At 34.9% G+C, this 19173-nt stretch overlaps 1 protein-coding gene across 1 annotated transcript in view; it reads left to right on the top strand.

Annotated features, from left to right (window-relative positions):
* PHF14 (PHD finger protein 14) overlaps positions 1 to 19173 on the top strand; it is a gene marked incomplete at both ends in the record, with an annotated part of 70552 nt that overhangs the window by 8379 nt on the left and 43000 nt on the right. Inside the window, 3 exons of the mRNA XM_082310959.1 lie at positions 2225 to 2874; positions 7666 to 7810; positions 18257 to 18416. Of these exons, the coding sequence (XP_082167085.1) occupies positions 2225 to 2874; positions 7666 to 7810; positions 18257 to 18416 (955 nt within the window). The remainder of the gene's footprint in view (positions 1 to 2224; positions 2875 to 7665; positions 7811 to 18256; positions 18417 to 19173) is intronic.

Here is a 19173-nt window from a genome sequence, read left to right as displayed (position 1 = left end):
ATGGCATTTAATCTATAATATAAATGTCTAGTATGAGAGTCTGGCTTTAGGAGTTACTTGTAAGGTGTTTGTGAGAGCTGGCAAATACAGAAAGGTTTGGGTTGGAAGGGACCTTTAAAGATCATCTAAGCTAACCCCCTGCTGTGGGCAGGGACATTTTTCAGTAGATTGGGTTGCTCAAAACCCCATCCAACCTGACCTTGAACACTTCCAGTGATGGGACATCCACAGCTTCTCTGGGCAACCTGTTCCAGGGTCTCACCACCCTCATTGTAAACAGTTTCTTCCTTATATCCAATCTAAACCCTACTCTCTTTCAGTTTAAAAGCAGTCCCCCTTTTCCTGTCACTACAGGCCTTGGTGAAAAGTCTCTTTCTTATAAGACGCCTTTATATATCGGAAGGCCGCAGTAAGGTCTCCCTGGAGCCTTTGGGCTGAACAACCCCAACTCTCTCAGCCTTTTTTCATAGGAGAAGTGTTTCATCCCTCTGGCCATTTTTGTGGTCCTTCTCTGGACCCACTCCAACAGGTGCATGAACATGTATCCAAACAAAGTTACTGTAATTTAAAAATAATTTTTTAGATTACATATTAGTTAATACTGTTTTTATTTCTTAGGCATGCCTGAAGAGTGTTCTACTATTTCAAAACTTCAATTAATTATGTTGTATTTCTGTTACTATCATTAAGGCTGGTAGGTGTAGGGAAATGACTGAATTACTATTTTCTCAAAAGATTGTACAATAACTTGTGTTCCTGCATTCTCATTTTTTTTTTTCCTGGCTCTCTAAAGGTTAGAACATTTGCAGGAAACTTTTACTTTCTATTAGCTTGTGAGAGGACTGGTAACATTAATATCCCAATGGGTAGTAGTAGTGCTGATGGATTTTTTTGTTGTTGTTGTTGTTGATAATTATCTAATCTCCTCATCAACTACTTCCACATACAGGTATGCACAGAAAAAGACAAAACTGTCCATTATATCGAAGTAACAGTTGAGTTACTGGCTAGTCAGTGTTCTGTGGGGTGGAAATAAATGCCGTGTGAAGTGTGTAGCACACTGGCCCCACTGTTTGTTAATTTGGCTTTATACAGAGAGAGATGTGCACAGAAATTCTGTGTGTAAGGTGATACTGAGTGGTGGGGATTTTTGTGTAGGTAACTAAGGTGACTAAGGATTTTTTTTAATTTGCAAGCATCAATGTGTTTCTTCTTTGCATCTATGTGACAATGCATCAAGAACTTGGTGATGGCTCTGAACAAACTGAGAACTGTAGCCATTACCTAATTGATCCCTGTGTTGGATCAAGCAACTTTATATTTGTTAATTTAAAAAAATATTTTCTGAGTTTTTCTTCATTAAAACTAATACTTCAAATGAAAAGTAGTAGGTGAATATGAGATGAGAGATAGTCAAGAGGGATGATGTTTATAAAATTTAACAAGTTCACTTGTCATCTTTTTCAATAATTTTTTAAATGTAGTTTATAGTACAGATGCCTTATTTTTGTGATTTTTTTTTTTCATACAAATCCTCTTCTGTTCCTTTCTATTGCACAGATTGGCCTGTGTTAATTAATGGAAATAGTGACTATATACAGAACAATACCATATGAGTGGTATAAGGTTAGAATTTATGCATTGTGGTGCAGCTGCAGCACTGAATGAGGCATAACTTATGTGGGATTAATAAGTGAAATAACATTGGAAATTAAAAGAGCCCCCAAACCCAGAAAAACAAACCTGTACTAAAAATGAAGGCGAGGGGATTACCCATACTATTGTTAGTACTTGTTAGTTAAAACTCTTCATTTTGTAATTTTAAATCTCTTCTATTGGGTAACTATTTTAATTTGAAGATTTAGAAAATGCCTCCAGAAATTAAAAACTGGAATACTTTTTCTTTAAGATGTGACTTCACGTGGAAATTATTCTGTGCTACTGCTTATTGTTAATATGAGCTGCAGTTCAAAGGAACATTTAACGTTCATTTAATAAATTCTGCCATCTTTTTTTTGCCATCTTAAAATGCACTCATGTTTAACAGATTCTCAACATACCACTTGAAATAGCAGTATTTGGACACCAGCTGAAAAAATAGGTGGAATACCTTATGAGGGAGGAACATGCATCATTCTTTTGTTTAACAACTTGCTTCAACAGATTTTATTTTTTGGGGTACATTTGTGTCGGAACTTTTTTTAAATTTTCATATGCTCAACAGATTCTGAAGGAAGTGGTCATGGGAGTGAAGATGCATCAAAGGACAGTGGTGAAGGTTCCTGTACTGAATCAGAAGAAAATATCTTGGAGGAGGAACCAGCAGAAGAGAAAGTAGAAGAGCAACAGCCAAAAAGCTCCACTGAAGAAGAGGTGCCAACAGCAGACAAAGAGGTAATTAAAACTGAAAAGAAAGAGCAAGAAGATGAAGAAGAAAAGCCAAAAAAGAAGAAAGAGAAAGAGAAGACAGCTGAACCTGATGCTGTGGCTGATGAGCAAACAAATGAACCAAAAAAATGGAATTTGCGCAGGAACCGGCCTTTGCTGGATTTTGTATCAATGGAAGAACTAAATGATATGGATGACTATGATAGTGAAGATGACAATGACTGGCGGCCTACTGCTGGGAAAAAAAAAGGAAAAAACACACTGCGAAAAGAGGGGAGTGATGGAGATAATGAGGATGATGAAGATGATGGGAGCGGAAGTGATGAAGATGACAATGATGAGGAAGGAAATGAAGAAGATAATAGCAGCACGGCTAGTGATGGAGGATCCAAGAAGAAGAAGAGTAAAGTTCTTAACAGGAATAATGCAGATGATGAGGAGTTGACAAATGATAGCCTGGCTCTTTCACAAAGCAAGAGTAATGAGGTAGTGCAACCACTTTCTATAATATATCTGTTGACAAATGGAAACTACTCCCCAGTAGCTATTCTGTTAATTTGAAAAGTTAAACTGATTGGCTGGAATTGTGTTTACAGGAATAAGTGAAACAGCAAAATTGTGCTAAATAGGCACTGTATATTAAATAACCTGGCTTGGACCGTTTGGCCAATCTAATGCCACTAAAGTCCATAGAGAGATTTCTCTTGGCTTTAAGGGGATTGGATTAGTTCTAAAGCAAATACGAGGTCCAGTATGCAAATCAACATATATTAGCGAGACTTTTAAGCGTAAATGTTGCATATCTGTAATGTTCTAAAAGTTAAAAGCATCTGTGACATATTCATAAAGTAGCTAAATGATAGGTTAGTCTTTATCCTAGCCCAACATCGAAGTCTGAATACTAAGTTCACTGATAGAAGAATTCTAAGTAAAGAAATATGCACACTGGGTTTAAAATCAAATAGGATAATCACGATAATTTATGTTGGGTTTGCTTATAATCTTCACAAATGAAGTAATTTCTTACAGTACTAAAAAGTATTTGGGAACTGTTATTATTATATTAAATATCATCTAATTGCAGAATGTGAAAATTATATGTTAAGTGTTTAATAATGCAACCTTTTTTTCCTGTGCACAATTACAGTTGCCTAAAGGTTGTGCCTGTGGAAAAATTAAGATACTACGTTGTCAGGATGGTTGACTTCATGTCCTGCAGTAGCAAAATTTTGAACAAAGTAAAAAGAGTTGCTGTAAAATCTACATTCAATTGTCAGGAAATTATTGCAATGTCAACATAACATTTGATAAATTTATAATGGTATGGCACTATTTAAAGTTCTGCTGTTCCAGTTAATCTTTATTTTAATGTGTAAAATGACAGGGAACTAAACAGAGTATTTGGAAGAATCAGTTGTCTTAGATACTTTTTTATTTATCATATATATATATGATTGCGAATGAGCCGTCCTGTTTTAATTACTAATAATAATTGTGATTGGGAAGACAAAAAAAGAGCATAATTCTGGGTTTTTTTACTTTTTGTATAGGCATCTTCTTTCATTGTCTAGCTCTGTAATTCTGGTGTTGTTACCTGTGTTTGCTTGGCTCAGGAGCTGAAAGTGCTCTACCAATACTGATGATCGGAACTTCAAATAGAGATAGGCAATTTTTGTTTGGAGTTGTTTCCCGTATCGGAATGGAGATGTGAGTCTATATTCTTAGGGATATAACTTTGAATATGCCCATAATTTCCATTGACTTGGAAAATCAGGCCTGTTTCAGAAAACCCAGAGCTGTCTCTGATGTATCTTTTGCGAAGCTTCTTAATATGCATGGACCTCAGAGTCTGTTCTTGTCTTGGATTTAGGACATTGATCAAAAGAAAAAATAAAAATTTGAAATTTTGAAGTTCGAATTATAATTTTGTAACTGATAATTTATCTTTACTGCATGTAAAGCAAAGTACTCTTTATGAGTAGCTTTTTAACAAGAAGTCTGGCAACAGTGAGTATCTGTAGACTGGATTATAGACTATAATTTTTAGATTGGTACTCAACTGTGTTATAACAGTGTACTCTCTGCTACTACAACATTTTAAAATAGTAAAAAAAACCAAAACAAACAAAAACCTGTCTAGCAGACAAGTCTAGCAGAATCTCATTACACTGCAGAAGCTAAGTTCTTAGAAAAACAGATGTCTGAATGCATAATTAATTTATGAAAGAATGTTCAGGTAATTAACTCTGAACATGTAGTAGTGTCCTTAATATGCATTCTTCCTTTCCTTTACTTCCTTTTTGGGATGGTGTTGGGGATGGGTTGTTTGGGTTTTGTTTCTGTGTGATTTTTATTTTATTTTTTTACATTTTACAAAAATATTTTGAGGTGTGGATATACAGTATTTCAACCTGTGCTGTAATGAAATACTATGTGCTTTTCTACTGTATTAAGCATAGAAGACAAACTTAGCTTTCTTTTCTAGGGTCAAGCATCATTAGTAGATAAATGGTGCTTTTCTGCTTTTATAATTGCTACCACTTTATGGGATTCTTCTATTCTTAGTGAGGTGGCTATTTTATTTTTTATTATTTTTAATTCCTTTAAAGTTAGAAGCATATAGGCATATAGCTTGAAATGCTCACCTGCTTCATTAACACCACGAAAATGGTGGTGTTAATGAAGAAATTCAGCTGAAATCGTTTTTCTCACTTGGGTAGGGAACAGGACTTGTTCAGGAGTTGGCAGCAGCTACCATCTCTGTGTAAAAGTTCCCATGCTTTAGACAAGTAGGGTCAGCTTCTGGGATGGGGTCTTGCAGGTGCTTACATGGACTGAGCAGGGGAGAGCAGCATACGTTCCAGATCACTCCCTCTCCATGTCTGTGTAGAAAATTGTCATTCTGCTGCTCTGTTTGACCTGTTGGCTATCTTCACGTAAGGTAAACCATAATGGATGGGGATCCTAACATTAGATCCAAATTTGATGACCTTCCATCATTGCTTGTTTCTTTTTTTTTTACTCATGTTTGCATATGTTCTCACTGCCTACACAGCTATTGTTATTTTGCTGTTGTTTTTACAGTACAATTCTGTTTGTTTAATTTAAAGTAATAGTTTGGGGCTTTGGTTTGGTTTGGTTTTTTTTCTTTTCTTTTTTTAATTACCAGACCTTGGGCTTCTATAACAGTAGAGATTGCAGATTTATTTTAAACTTCTGTTAGTGAAGCCAAATAACAGTTTTAAGTCAAAGGTGCTGTCAGAAAAAGCCGATTTCTGTAGAGTTGCGAGATGCATCTGAGAAGACTGTGCCATTGCACAATTAATCTGCCAAAGTTAAGGAGTATCCACTGCCATTTTCCTATGTGTAATGTGAATGGTAAGCTAAATGTGGGTATTTTGAGTAATGATAGGCCACAGTATTTTTGAAAAAAAATGTGCAAGTTTCTCGCTTTCCTCAAAAATAAGGATCTTGGTAGAAATGCTCCATAAGTCTGAACTCTGTAGGGGAGAATCTTGTATTTTTTACAATTAGTGGCCTTCCTGTAATCAAGCATGTCCGTGTGAATTGTTGTGTAGTCTTTCGTTTTTACCTCTAGATGAGATTTTTTTTTTTTATAGGTCATGTTTCCATACGTTGTTTAGAGAAAATGGATGGGAGATCCAGAAGCCTTTCCTAACTGCTAGAAGTATGTGTTTGACCTTTCCTAGGTCAAAAACATTGTAGCAAGCCACCTCTATTACTTGAGGTAAACTATTTGATTCCAGCTTTGGGTGGTAAGATTATTTTACCCCTTTATCTTGCTTTAAAATCAAGCAAAGATTCTCCCCTTTACCTCCCAGATACCTGCCCAGATAAACCTAAAGTACAAAGAGACTTCATTAATGATTCACTGAAAACTTTGTGTGAAGATTTACTGTATCAGATTGAGGGGCTATCATGAAATAATTGCATAGATTAGCGTGAGAATTTAAGACGCTTGAGGAAGAATACCTGCTTCAGGTAGCATTCATGATACTTTTTATCTGCTTAGGCTACACCGGCACAGTATTGATGCTATGTTCTATGTCATAAATGGGGGATTGGAATGAGAAAAAGATGTTTGAGGGGGCATGTTCCACCTTAATTTGTATTTTTTTTTTTTTTTTTTCTGGTAGGATACCACAACAGTTTTGGAATATTCTCAGATCTCTAATATTTCGAATGGATGCCATTTAGGCTTGAACTGCCAGCCTCTGCTATGAATCTATTACTATTTCTTTATCCTGCAATGATGATTTTTTTACTAGTGTGCCTAATTTTACACTTCCCTATATGCCTTCATATCACCGGTGAAGGTAGTTCAAGCTCAATGTTTGCTTTTAGTATAAAAATAAAAGAAAATGTATGGAAGCCATGAAACTTTGCAGAGAGACAGTGCCTGTACCTCACAATGAAAATAATAGGAAGCCTAGATGGTGTTTATGAAAAAATTAGAATTTACGTACAGCTTTATTTGGTTTGTGAAACACTTCTCTATGTTTCCTTAGAGAAATTGCATATTAAAAGCCACATTCTTTTTAAGTGGTGTAGTTCACATTGAAGGTTGCCAAAACAGAGCAATGTACTTGTTCTGCAAATCCTTACTCCTGCATATAATTAGAAGAAAATAAGTTGTTATAGCTTTAATAAATCATATGGCTTTGCATAGAGACATATAAATTTGCATTACAACAAAACAGAACTGAGTTGATAATTTGTTATATTTTATGTAAGTGAAGACTTGGCAGGCTTGTGTTAGCTGTTTATTTTCAGATTTTTCAGATCCATGTGACTACTTGTTTTTGGAAGGTGCAAATTTTAATAAAATGAAGCAACTTTTCTGAATATTGGGACATTTCAAGGTCACCTTTGGCCTTGTTTTTTTTTTTTGGTTTTTTTTTTTTTTTTCTTTTAAATGGTTTCTTAGGTGTGTGTATTTGTTCCTTTTTGTAGAACATAAATGGTTTAAAGACATGTATGTTTCTGTCTGAGGAAATAAGACCCTTCTCTGGCCTCTCGATCTTAACAGATCTCTATGGATATTGAGATCAGATTGTATCCATCCTTTCTCCCAGCTCTTATATTTGTGAATGAAGTGTTGAAATGTTTTGACAACAAAGAAGCTTTTATTCTTGTGAAAATAATTTTCTGTCTTTTTGTTTGTTGTTCAAAATTGAGCAAATAACATGTTTTGTTTGTTATAAATAAAATTGAAGTTCCTGGCATAATCCATGTCTCTTCATTTTTCAATATTAGGACTCATTGATCCTTGAGAAGTCTCAAAATTGGAGCTCCCAGAAAATGGACCATATTTTGATTTGTTGCGTTTGTCTTGGAGATAACAGTGAAGATGCTGATGAAATAATCCAGTGTGACAACTGTGGAATAACAGTGCACGAAGGTAATGCAACCCTTTATTCTCATTGCAGGAGGAAAGCATATGCTTTGCTTTTAATAAAATGTTGACTTGCTTTCTTCAAAAAAAAATAAAGCCTTTGAACTCTGGCAGGTAATTTTTTGTAATACTACATGGATCCTTTTTAGTGGTAAAACATCCATTTTCTACTTTAGCAAAGCAAATATAAGCAACTACGGGACAGGACATGGTCTACAGATACCTATATAATGAATCACAGTGTCTAAATACTGGAGCTATAGATTGTATTTTGAGGGCTTTAGGATATTATATTAAATGTATTTTTGTCTTCCCTATTTCAGTACACAAATTTGATTGCATAGCTGTGATATAGGATCATGAGAATAGGAGGTCTTCTAAAAGGGAAGTTTTTTTTAAATATATTTTTGCTGTACCAAAAAAGCAGAGAGAATGGAATTGTCCATAGTATTTAATTGTAAGTGAAAGCAGCTAGCCTTGAACTTTCTTCTAATTTTCACTGGCAATTTGAAATGGGGAAATTTTAAAGTTACTCAAATCGTTGTTTTGCTGCTTGCTTCAAAATCTAGTCTGTGTGTGTGTTAAATGTAGGAGGTCTGGTTTTAAAGAAACATTTCCAGAATAATTCTGAGGTGAGCGTATGGAATTTTAACAGCCTTACACGGAAGGTAAGGCTGTACTGTGTGTTGTTCCTGTTTCTCTTGAGATGGAAGGTAGGGTAGATACTAACACAGAGAGGCAAACCTATTTCGTGGAAAAACAAAACATGTTTTTTTCTTCATTAATAAGGTTTCTTTTTTTTCCTAGCATTTCTGATATCCTGTACCTTTTTAGGGCTTCACTTTTTTTTTTTTAAGGTTTCCCAGGAAAATGATATAGGCTACTTCAATCCTTGAAATTAAAAGAAGGTGGGCTCTCATTCTTCAAAAGCATAAAAGGCATCTGTTTAATATGTAACTCCCGTAATTTTAATTTTTTTTTGGAGCTGTTTAGCATGCCTTTTCAGGTAGGAAGTGCTTTTCTTAATCCCCAACTCCCTTTTTGTTCTCTCATACTGGATGGAAAATTGTTTCAAAACAAGTATTTTTCATGCATTGAGCTGTAGTTCAAGTCTTTGCTTGGCATCAGTTTGGAAACTGAGGATGGCATTTCTGTCCTCGCGTTCAGGTGCCTTATGTTAAGTGTCAACATGTACTCTAACTCCTGAACTCCTATTGTGATCCTTTGAAGAGCTACTCATTACTGTCAATGGAGCTTAGAGAGCAATTTAGTTGACCTAATTTATGATGAGCTGAATCACGCTTTAGGTGCCTCTGAGGGCATAGGTCTTCATTGACTTTAACAAGTGTTAGACTCCTAAATTTAGGTGTCTTGTTATGCTTGCAGAATTCCTTCCTCTGTCTGTGAAGCTTTTGGAAAGTAATGTGCAGAGTATATTAAATTTGAGATGCAATAAGCTACTAAAAGTTTTGTAGAATCTTGCTAGACTTCTTTTTCCCTAGCACAGTCTAATATTAACTCATGAGAAAAGTTCAGTGAAAGTGTCTTTTGATGATGGTTATGAATGCCTATTTGAGAATTCCCCAAACATTATATAGTCAATACATCTAACCCCTAAAACCATGGAGCTCCTTGAAAATTTTTCTGTAAGATTTATTTAATGGTTGTACAGTTAGTCATGTTAAAGTGCAGAATGATAGTGACAGAAAAATGATCTTTTGCCTTTATAGAATAAAATGATGGGAAATTTGTTTTTTATTCCAGAAGAGTGCCTTAAAAATCCCCCAAAGATCACTTCCTCATTTTGTTTAGTTTACTAAACCTTTGTCCCTACAAAAGGTAAGATTATAGCTGGCTTTCCTCCACAGGAAGATAGTTCCACAGTTCAAAAGTCACTTGAATTTTAGTAGTTCAAAATCTGTCTAAAAGTAATTGCTGCCATTCTTCTTTTTAAAGTATTATAGGCAAAGATTCCCTATAGTCACACTGATATAAAGAGTGCAATGTATATATGTTTCTTTTGTTGGTGTTGCAACAAGGTAAAATAAATTAATTCAGAAGATTTAAATTGCTAGTTTATTGTGATAAGTTCTATAGTCTGTACAAGTTAATTGACTAAGGATATTTGCTAATTTTTCCATGCTTACAGTTGAAAATTTAGCTGTTTACAATTTATTTTAATATTAAATACTTAAAACTGTATGTAAAGCAGTTGTGAAGTTCTGTTTGAATAGGTGAAGTCCTCGGGGAAAAAAATAAGCAAGCTGAGTAGGTGAAAGTAACTGCTGACTGTGCTAAAAGTGTAAATTTTCCCAGCAACAAGCTGAGCTTCAAACCTACGGTAAATGCAATTGGGAAGTTTACTTGACGTTTTATGTGTATGTTTCATTGCCAGATATGTATATCAATTTGTAAATACGGTAATATAGTTTTAAGTAGACATAAACATTTATTTCAGTATATTTTTTCTGTACTTTGATATTTTATAATGGTAAGTAAGAGCAGGTACTATTTTAAATCAGAGCTTTTTTCAGTAATTTGTTTAATTTCTTGCAGCAAATAAAAATTTTATTAAAAAATTTGGAACCTTTGAAGCTTTAGTTTGATTCTGTGGTCTTATGTATACATACGTTCAATAACTTGGAGATTCCTGCACTCCGCCCAGTGGTCATAGGCTCATTGTATTAATTCCGAATGCATGAGTAATAAATGAAGACACAGACTATCATAAAGAAGTTGCAGTCAAAACCAAGAGATATGCAACAATTACTTGTTGTTCCTATTGGCTGAATCGTTCAACTCAGGTGATTTACAAATTTAGAAGTAGTTGAAGAAATAATTACTGTGTAATCATGTAAGCATTGCTTGCAACCTTGAGAATTTTTTTTTTTAATGTTAATAGAGGCAAGGTTTATTTTTAATGTCATTGGCTTTAATCTGTACCTCATAACTGTGTGCCCAGGTCCTGGACATAGACTGTACTATAAGAAGTCCTTTGTACTCCTATACACAGCTGCTTTGTAGTTTGAAAGATGTGTTCCAGTAATAAGTGAGTCTATTTTGTAAACACATTGGAATCCAAGAATTTGTTCTTATTTTTGCAGGTTTCCTTTAGCTGGTAGATTACTGTGGCTGCAGACACCATGCTGTGTCCTGAAATTTGTTCTAATATTTGAGCTTTTGAGTTTTTCAGAAAATGCAGTTTCTAGCACAGTATTGAATGAAGAGGCTCCTATTTATCAATTGGATAGAAATCGATGCAGTGATGTTTGCCTGTGTTTGCCTGCAGTTGGGAAGAATAATATGCCCATTTCCTGTGAACTGATTTTGATACTTAGCAGTTGTCTTTTCCCTAGAATATCAAACCCAAGATGCCTGTTAGCCTGAAATGCCCAAACAAAGCTGCTGGAATACCCCAGGGTTTTTCTTCATAGTTTTTGTATGGAATTTCAAGTTGTATTATAAATTGGTATGTTTTCTCTACTTTTCTATAGCACAGTAGATACTTATTTGGAAGGAAGTGCACTCCTTTCACACCTTACTGGTGTCCCTCGCAGAGACTCACATAATGATGATATTGGTGATTTGATTATTCTTCCTCTGAAGACCTTATTTTCTCTCTCCTTGTTGACTATTATAGAAACTGTTTTACTTCACATGGAGTGGTCTTATACCCTTGGCTTGTGCCTTTGTGCTCTGCTGAAGTGGAAGTTTCTGACTGCCACAGAACCTTTCAGGTGACTGGAAAAGGTTTTTCTATGGTGGCCACCTCTGTATTTAATATGAAGTTATTCACTAGCCATGAAAATTCTGCCCTTGAGTCGACCCGCTTCTGGACACCAGGGCTCCCTTCCTTCCCCGGGGGGGGTCTCTTGGTCTACTTGTAGCTACTGGTCAAAGAGCAGGTCCCATGCGATAGTGTGTCCCCTTTGTGTGAAGGTGAGCCTTCCAGTTGCGATCCCTAAGTGGCTGCATGCCAGCGTAGTTGTTGGCAAGAATCTGTTACCCTCCTTCAGAGGGTAAGCTGATGCTGCCTTGCGTTTTAAGTCAGGCAGGTTCTAGATCTCCGTTCTCCCTTGCTCCTGTAAGTTTTGGCTTTTCTAGCACAAGGTAGCTTATCACTGTGCATACTGCTCCATTACTTGTGCACCTGGGTACTTGGTACTAGCACCTTTTCCTTTTGAGTACCTGGTGCAGTGGCTGCCTGTTTAGTCCTGATTTGTATTCCTTTTGGTTTGCTCACTTGTGTTAATCAACTGTTACAGGAGGTCTTCCATGGGAAAAGAGGGGTGATAGCTCACCTGGGAGCAACTCTGCCAGGGCTCATGTGGAACAGAGCAACATGGCCAAGAGTTAGAGGGGGAGTCCGATTTAGGCCTAGAGTTGTAGACCCCTAATAAACACTTTTACTTGCCTCACTGACAAGTTTTGAGATTACTAGAAATTTAGGTTCCTTTCCAATGCAACTATTTGCTGTGTGATGTTCATATCACTTGTCCAAAAGCTATCTTTGCTCTACAGACACATGTCCAAAAATCTATAAAATTTGTGAAGCACATAACTGGTTCAAAATGACAGAAATCTGTAACTGCCTCTAAAACTGCATAAGTAGCATACATGTAATGATAATTTAATACCCACTCTTATACTTTGCATTCATCTTTTATGTCTAAACAGCCTGTAATTAATTAATACATCCATCAATTAAAATTTTGTTCTCACTTCGCATATCAACTTTTTTTTTTCCCAAAAAAAAGGAAATACGTTTAATTGCTAGGAAAAAAAAAATCTTTCTTATTGAATTTGTAGTAGTAACATTGCTTTTCAGAGTTTTTACTTCTGTGTGGAGATAGTTCTCATTTCTTTTCATAAAAATCTTCTTTAGGCACTAATCTGTCATTTTGGATAAACGCTTTTGTGGTAAGATCTTGTAGTAGCAAGACACCCCCAACTGTGGTGTCAGTTTTTTTGACGTATTGATTGCAACGTGTCTGAAGAAAATGTCTGGTGCATATCATAGCATGTGCCGTAACTGTAGGTAGTACACTTGCCAGCTATTGCCCTTGGGTTGGTTGCTGTGAATTAAATGAGAGTTCAACATTTTTCCAGCTGTTTCTCTTCCATTCCCTCTATTTGTTTCTTACTTTACTGTGATGTGTATGGCAGAGAATAAAATTTCTCTTGCTAAAAGCAATAGTGTAGTCACCATATGATTTAAAGTGTAGTAAAAGATCTTTGCATTTTAATTTTGCTGCTTACCCTGGTCTGCTGCTGTCTGGTATAAAAATTCATTTTGCAAAATCATGTACTTTCATACTCTTCATTCACTAAATAAAAATACTGTTCTGAATGTATGTTGTGTGAATTGATTAATGTCTTTATTCTAAACTGTTGGTCCAATTAAGGTTTGAATGTAACATTTTAAATACTGTGATCTCACAGCATTTATTTTTGCAAACCTACAGTTTACCTTAAAGTTCATGTTTTCATGATATTTATAATAAGATCATGTTTCGGAGTATATGTAGATACAGTTAGCATATGCAGATGTTCTGTTTGACTGGCAAAAAATTACCCTCCCAGAGAGACGGAGGAACAGATGCAGCCAAGGCAAGAATTAGGTCTCTTCCTGTTTCCCTCAGTGGTATAAATTTTGGAGCAATTGTTTCAATGGTAGCATTTTAAAGTGTTTGCAATTTCATTTTAATGACAATCACATTAAAAAAAAAAAAGCTATTGACAGAGTACAATGACTTTAAAATTGGGGAAGAAAGAAGTTTGTTTTCTGTATAAAATGACATACATTCGATAGATAGCTGTAATCGTAATATATAGATGCAGTTTGAGAAACAAATGTTGTGAGAATTTTGGCTTTTTGACTTTCATGTGTTTAAATTCATAGGTTAATATTACGCTAAACCAGTTTTATCATTTTGTGTAAGAGGTATTCGAAGAGGTGGCAGACAGTAATCTAAGAATATACAAACGTGAGGATTTAATGAACTTTAGTTGAAAAGGGGCTCTTGGGTATTCTAAAGATCCAAAATTCAGAATTTTTGTGAACATTAAGGGAAGGCAGCATGCATTTTAAGTGAAGTGTTTAAAAGTTCTTTTATTTTCTTCAACATATTTTCCAGTCAAAGGGGCGGGTGGTTGACTTAATGCCAAATAGGTCACAACTGCAGTGATAATAACTGAAACCAAACATGTTGTTTACAAGATATGTATGCTTTTCTCTGTTGTCCTTTCAATCCTTAGGTAGTCACACCATCTACACAAATGTAGTGCTTTTAGAAAGAACTAAAGATTACCTCCTGATGTTGCTTGGGAGGTTTACTTGTAGCGAGCCCTTAACATTGCTTTCTGTTCCAACACCAGCGATTCCCAACAATTCATACAGGAAAGTTGGATTGAACAACTTTTTCTTGCTCATCAGTTCACCTGTTGTAATACTAGAATCGAATGAATTATCAAGCGGCAGCTTCGTATCTCCATGTCTATGCATTTTAAAGAGTCATAAAAATAATGCTTTTTAAAATTTTTGCTAATAGGACCAAAATAATTTTTTCAGCATAGGAAAAGAAGCCAGACAGTAGTAAGTTCTGTTGTTGTACTCAGCAGTTTTAAGGATGCTAAAATGATGTATTTAAAGAGGTAATTGTCTGTTACAGATAAAAGAATATTACCGTAGTAAAAATATGAAAATACAGCGGTTTTTTAAATGTCTGAACTCTTGATCTATATATTGTAACTTTTCAGACAGATTTGGACAAAAGTGCATTTATGTTTTTTATCACGTGCCTTTTATACTGTCGGTCTGATTTAATACACAGGAAATATGAATCTCTTAACATGACTGTCAAAGTTACTTGAAATTGGAAGGTGAAACCTGCTGAAAGTGCAAGTTCATCTTTTTTGTTAGTGTTAATTAATTGCATCTGCTTGCTTGAATGTATCTGATAATCTGTTTATCCACAATTCTAAATTTTGACAAGGTGTGTATAGCATTCTGTTGTTTAAAAACGTGATGTTGATCTGATCAAATTAGTTTTTCTGTTGGCAGTTAGTATTGCAACTTCTGATAACAAGAGAAAAAATAAAGTCAGTATATCGAGGAATTTTGATTTTTTTTTTTTTTTTTTTTTTTTTAATTTTTTACAGATGCTTACTAGGTGAGCAGCATTCCTCAGCTTTGCTAGGGTTTTCATCATGGTTGCTAGATAATAACCAGAAAGTAGATTTCCATTTCTTGAAAAACTGTAAGGTACTGAAGTTTTTTTGTTTTACAATATGTTGGAACAATTCTGACCTGTTGCAGTTAGGCTGCAGAATTAGTAAACATCTAGTACAATAAATACTGTAATGTATATATATACAAGTGGAGCAACTCACAGAAGAGGTATTTATTCTGGAATAACTACCACCTGTGATCAGAGCACTGGTTATAGGAGAACAGAGTAATATCCTTGCTCTGGTTTAGACTGAGCAGAGACTTCAGACTCTTTCACATCCCAGGTGAATGCTATAATGATGTTAGCTTTACATTGTTCCAAGTACAGTTACTTGGACTGAAATTCAAAGTTTTAGCAAAATTGACATATTTCTACAATAGGATTTATTTTGTTCTGAATCTGCTGTTGCCTTCATGTCTCAATTGAAGTGAAATAAAATGGGTTTCTTGTTCCTTGTACATTTGAAAAACAAACATTACATCTGCTCCTGTAAATATTTGGCATCTTAATGTCAAATGACATCATCATTGTGTTATCTGTCATTCTTTGAATCAGTACAAATATATTTTGTCATTGCTTATGTTATTTTGCTGTTTTTGAATCATGAAAGTTTTATTATTTAAAAGTTGAGCTGCTAGTAATGTTTTGCTTCACAATATATTTTTGGCCTGCAAGGAACTTTCACTGCTAGTTTTTTTTTAAGGAATTTAATTGTCTTCATATACATATTGATTTTTGGTTTCAAAACCGTATGCAAGGTTTGTCATCTTACTTATAGAATGTAGCTTTACAGACATTTAATGAATACAGCTGTTCACAGATTTGTATTATCCATATGGATATTACATTGATGAAATATGATCTCTCCTTTGGTTTCTGTTATCACTTAACAACCCAAAAGCGGCAAATGACTCTTTATAGCAAACATAAGAAAAATTCTGGGTTAAAATACTTCTGTATCCTTAGCAAAAAATACAGCTTAACAAGAGGTTTCTAATGAATTTTGGGACTTAGCTCTTCATGTTAAATATTATTAGATCGAATTTAAACTTAAGCTGTTGGGTCCCAAGACTTGAGAAGAAATTTTTAAAGTATTACTGCTTCTATAGTGTTAGGTAATTTTTAATAAGTACATTTAGGAAAATGTTAATATGTTAAGAAGTCTGTAGGAATTATAAAAAGCTTAATTATTCATCAGCTTTATGATAGCAATGGGCTGTGTGTTTGTACATCAATGTAATTGCTTAAAAGTAGCGTTCTTGGCATGCATTCAAGATTGTGTTGTTAGAACTTAAAAAATGACTTTCTGGAATACTACTTAAAGCCGGTACCACATTATAAAGAAAATGGTGTTACCTTATGTGTGAGCTATATGATATTTCATATACCTAATGAAACTTGTCTGTGAATGTACTTCTGCGCATTACTAGTCCTTTGATTCTGGAATACTTTTATAATGAAAAGAAACATTCTGGCTTCTTATTTTAATTCTTACTGATGAGCCTCATTCTGTAGTGTAAAACTATATTTCTTAAACAGTTCCTACAGCGTTATTGCGTTTTCCTGAATGTAGTTTTAGTCTATTATGTGGAGCTCTGTTTCTGTCACAAGGGGAGTTAGAACATGTTGCTGTTTTATTACAGTCAGTGGGTAATGAACCAAAGTAACAAATCATGTTGCTATTTAATTGCAGAATTCAATAATTTAACTGTTTTGCAAGCACAAATGTTGATTTGATCACTGGTTTTGACAAATTGCTGAATTTAATCTTTTAGTAAAGTCTCTACTGTGTTTTAAGTGTTGACAATGAAATCATATTTTTCTCTTATTGAATAACAGATAAATGTTCAAAATGTGGCATATGCAGAAATACAGTTTTGTGGTGATAAGCTTTAAGATTTTCCTTTTTGTCATTTGCAGTAGTAACAATACTACTCTTATTCTTGTGCAAAATTTAAATAACAAGCTTCTAAATCACTTTAAAAATACTGTTTTCCTAAATTTGTCGTGGTTAAGCATGCATAGACACCTTAACAGTCATAAAGAATACAGTGGATATAACAAAGAAGAATGGAGAAACTGAATGATTGAGTTTAGTCATGATTTAAAACCAGGTAAAAATGAGAATGGTGATTGATGAAGTACATTAATTTTTTTTAAGCAATCGGGTGCCTCAAAAGTGTCAGTCTGTGCTCTGCAAACTATACTTTGGTTTAGAAGTTATAGAAGGTCTCTTAAGCTCAGTCCTACTACCCCTAAAGTATGCAACTAGTGTTTTTTATTTCACGTGTATATTCTCTTGTCGTTGATTTGGATGCTGAATGCAAAGTGGAAAAGTGGAGTGCTTATTTGGTGACTGGATACTACTGGCATAATGAACCTCTAAAAAAAAACCCAAAACACTTCCCCCCTACCCTCACCCCCCACCAAATAATGTTGATTTTCAGATTAGGGAGAAGGAGAAAGATGGGAATATCCAAGAGAAGCCTGCAGGTGCTCACAAATCTGCAATCTGACCCGTGATACGCGTGGATTCTTTGCTTAGTGCTAGCATTCAAGAAGCAATGTTATAATTTGGATTAGACTGTTGATGCAACCGAAAGCAGACTTCACAGGTTACATGGGAAGATAGGTAGCTCAGCATAAGCACTACACCTGCTACACTGGAGGAGAGGAGTGGGATATGGTATACAGGATCTTGTAGGGTAACAATAAAGGAATGAAGAACCATTCTTGTAAATATCTCCATAAAATAGTGTAATTGATCAGTGTTCTATTGGGATTTTAAAAATTTTCCTTAACTTGTTGCATTTAAATTGAAATATATTTCTTTATTTGAAAAAATACTTGAGTTTTTCTCAGTTTTTGTTGGTTGCTTTAACTCTTGTTTTGTTACTTTCCTTGTTAATGGATAGTCTGGAAGAACACCAAACATTGCTAAAAGAATAAAGCAAACCAGCCTTTTTCTTCTTGTTTTTCAGTTGTAATCTAAGACAGTCACATAAAATAGATCACTTCTTAGAATTAGGGTCTCTTTAAAATGTAAATTTTGCACTAAAGATAATCTTTGCAAAAATATTGTAAGCATTCTTGGGACTTACAGTATCATTCCTCTGAATGTATATGTGTGTATGTTTCCTGCTGAAATCATAACTGACAACTGTCTCATTTTACAATTGTCTTTTCTTATGTTGGTCTTCCATTTTTTGTGTGTGTGTAGGTTGCTATGGTGTTGATGGAGAGAGTGACTCTATCATGAGCTCAGCTTCAGAAAATTCCACAGAGCCTTGGTTTTGTGATGCATGCAAATGTGGTGTCACACCTAGTTGTGAATTGTGTCCTAACCAGGATGGGATCTTCAAGGAGACTGATGCAGGCAGGTAAGACTGAAGAAGTGATGTTTTGAATTTGATGTCATCTTACATTTAAAAAATTGGGTTTTGCCTTAGTCTGCTCCTATAGGAGACAGTGTCATAAATTAAACTTTGTTCTCACTCTCTGTTGTTCTCTGTGTTTGTCTCTCTCACCTCACTTTTGAGTTGGGTGCTCTTTGGACAGTCGATTACCTAATTTTTTGTGTGCTCCTAATATTCTTCATGCCCATTGTAATGTTAGGAAGATGTTGCCTTAAGGTGAATTTGAGCATGAAGATCTATGGACTTGGGTAAAGATGTACCTGGGTGAAACAAAGATCATTAACTTCAGCAACTGATAAATCCTTTTCTTCAGTATGAAGTCACCATATACTGTTAAATGTATATAGATGTCTTACTGGATATACTAGAAGACCTTTCCTTGTTCCCTTGAACTACTTGTGTGATGCATCTTTTTTTAACAGAAAAACATACTAGTGAAGGTGATGGGAGTCTTGAAAAAGAAACTTTTTCTTTTGTTTGTGTCAGGAATGCAGTTTACATTTAAACAAAAAGGTTTCCTGTGTAGAGGAAGTTAATATCCCATAAACTCTTACTCGGTATTCAGACATCTGCAAGGATAATGGCATGAAAGACTTCTCACACTTAACCAGTGGCTTGAATGATTGACAGCAGGGACTGGGGAACAGAAACATAAGAAAAATTGTGTAATTGGTTTGGATTTGCTCAAGCTTGGAGGTTGCAGTGAGAAAAGCAGGGTTTG

The sequence above is a fragment of the Platalea leucorodia genome (assembly GCF_965183815.1).
Source record: "Platalea leucorodia genome assembly, chromosome: 1".
Classification (NCBI taxonomy): Eukaryota; Metazoa; Chordata; class Aves; order Pelecaniformes; family Threskiornithidae; genus Platalea; species Platalea leucorodia.
Note: the sequence above shows the minus strand (reverse complement) of the source record. Positions and strands in the feature narration are given on the sequence as shown.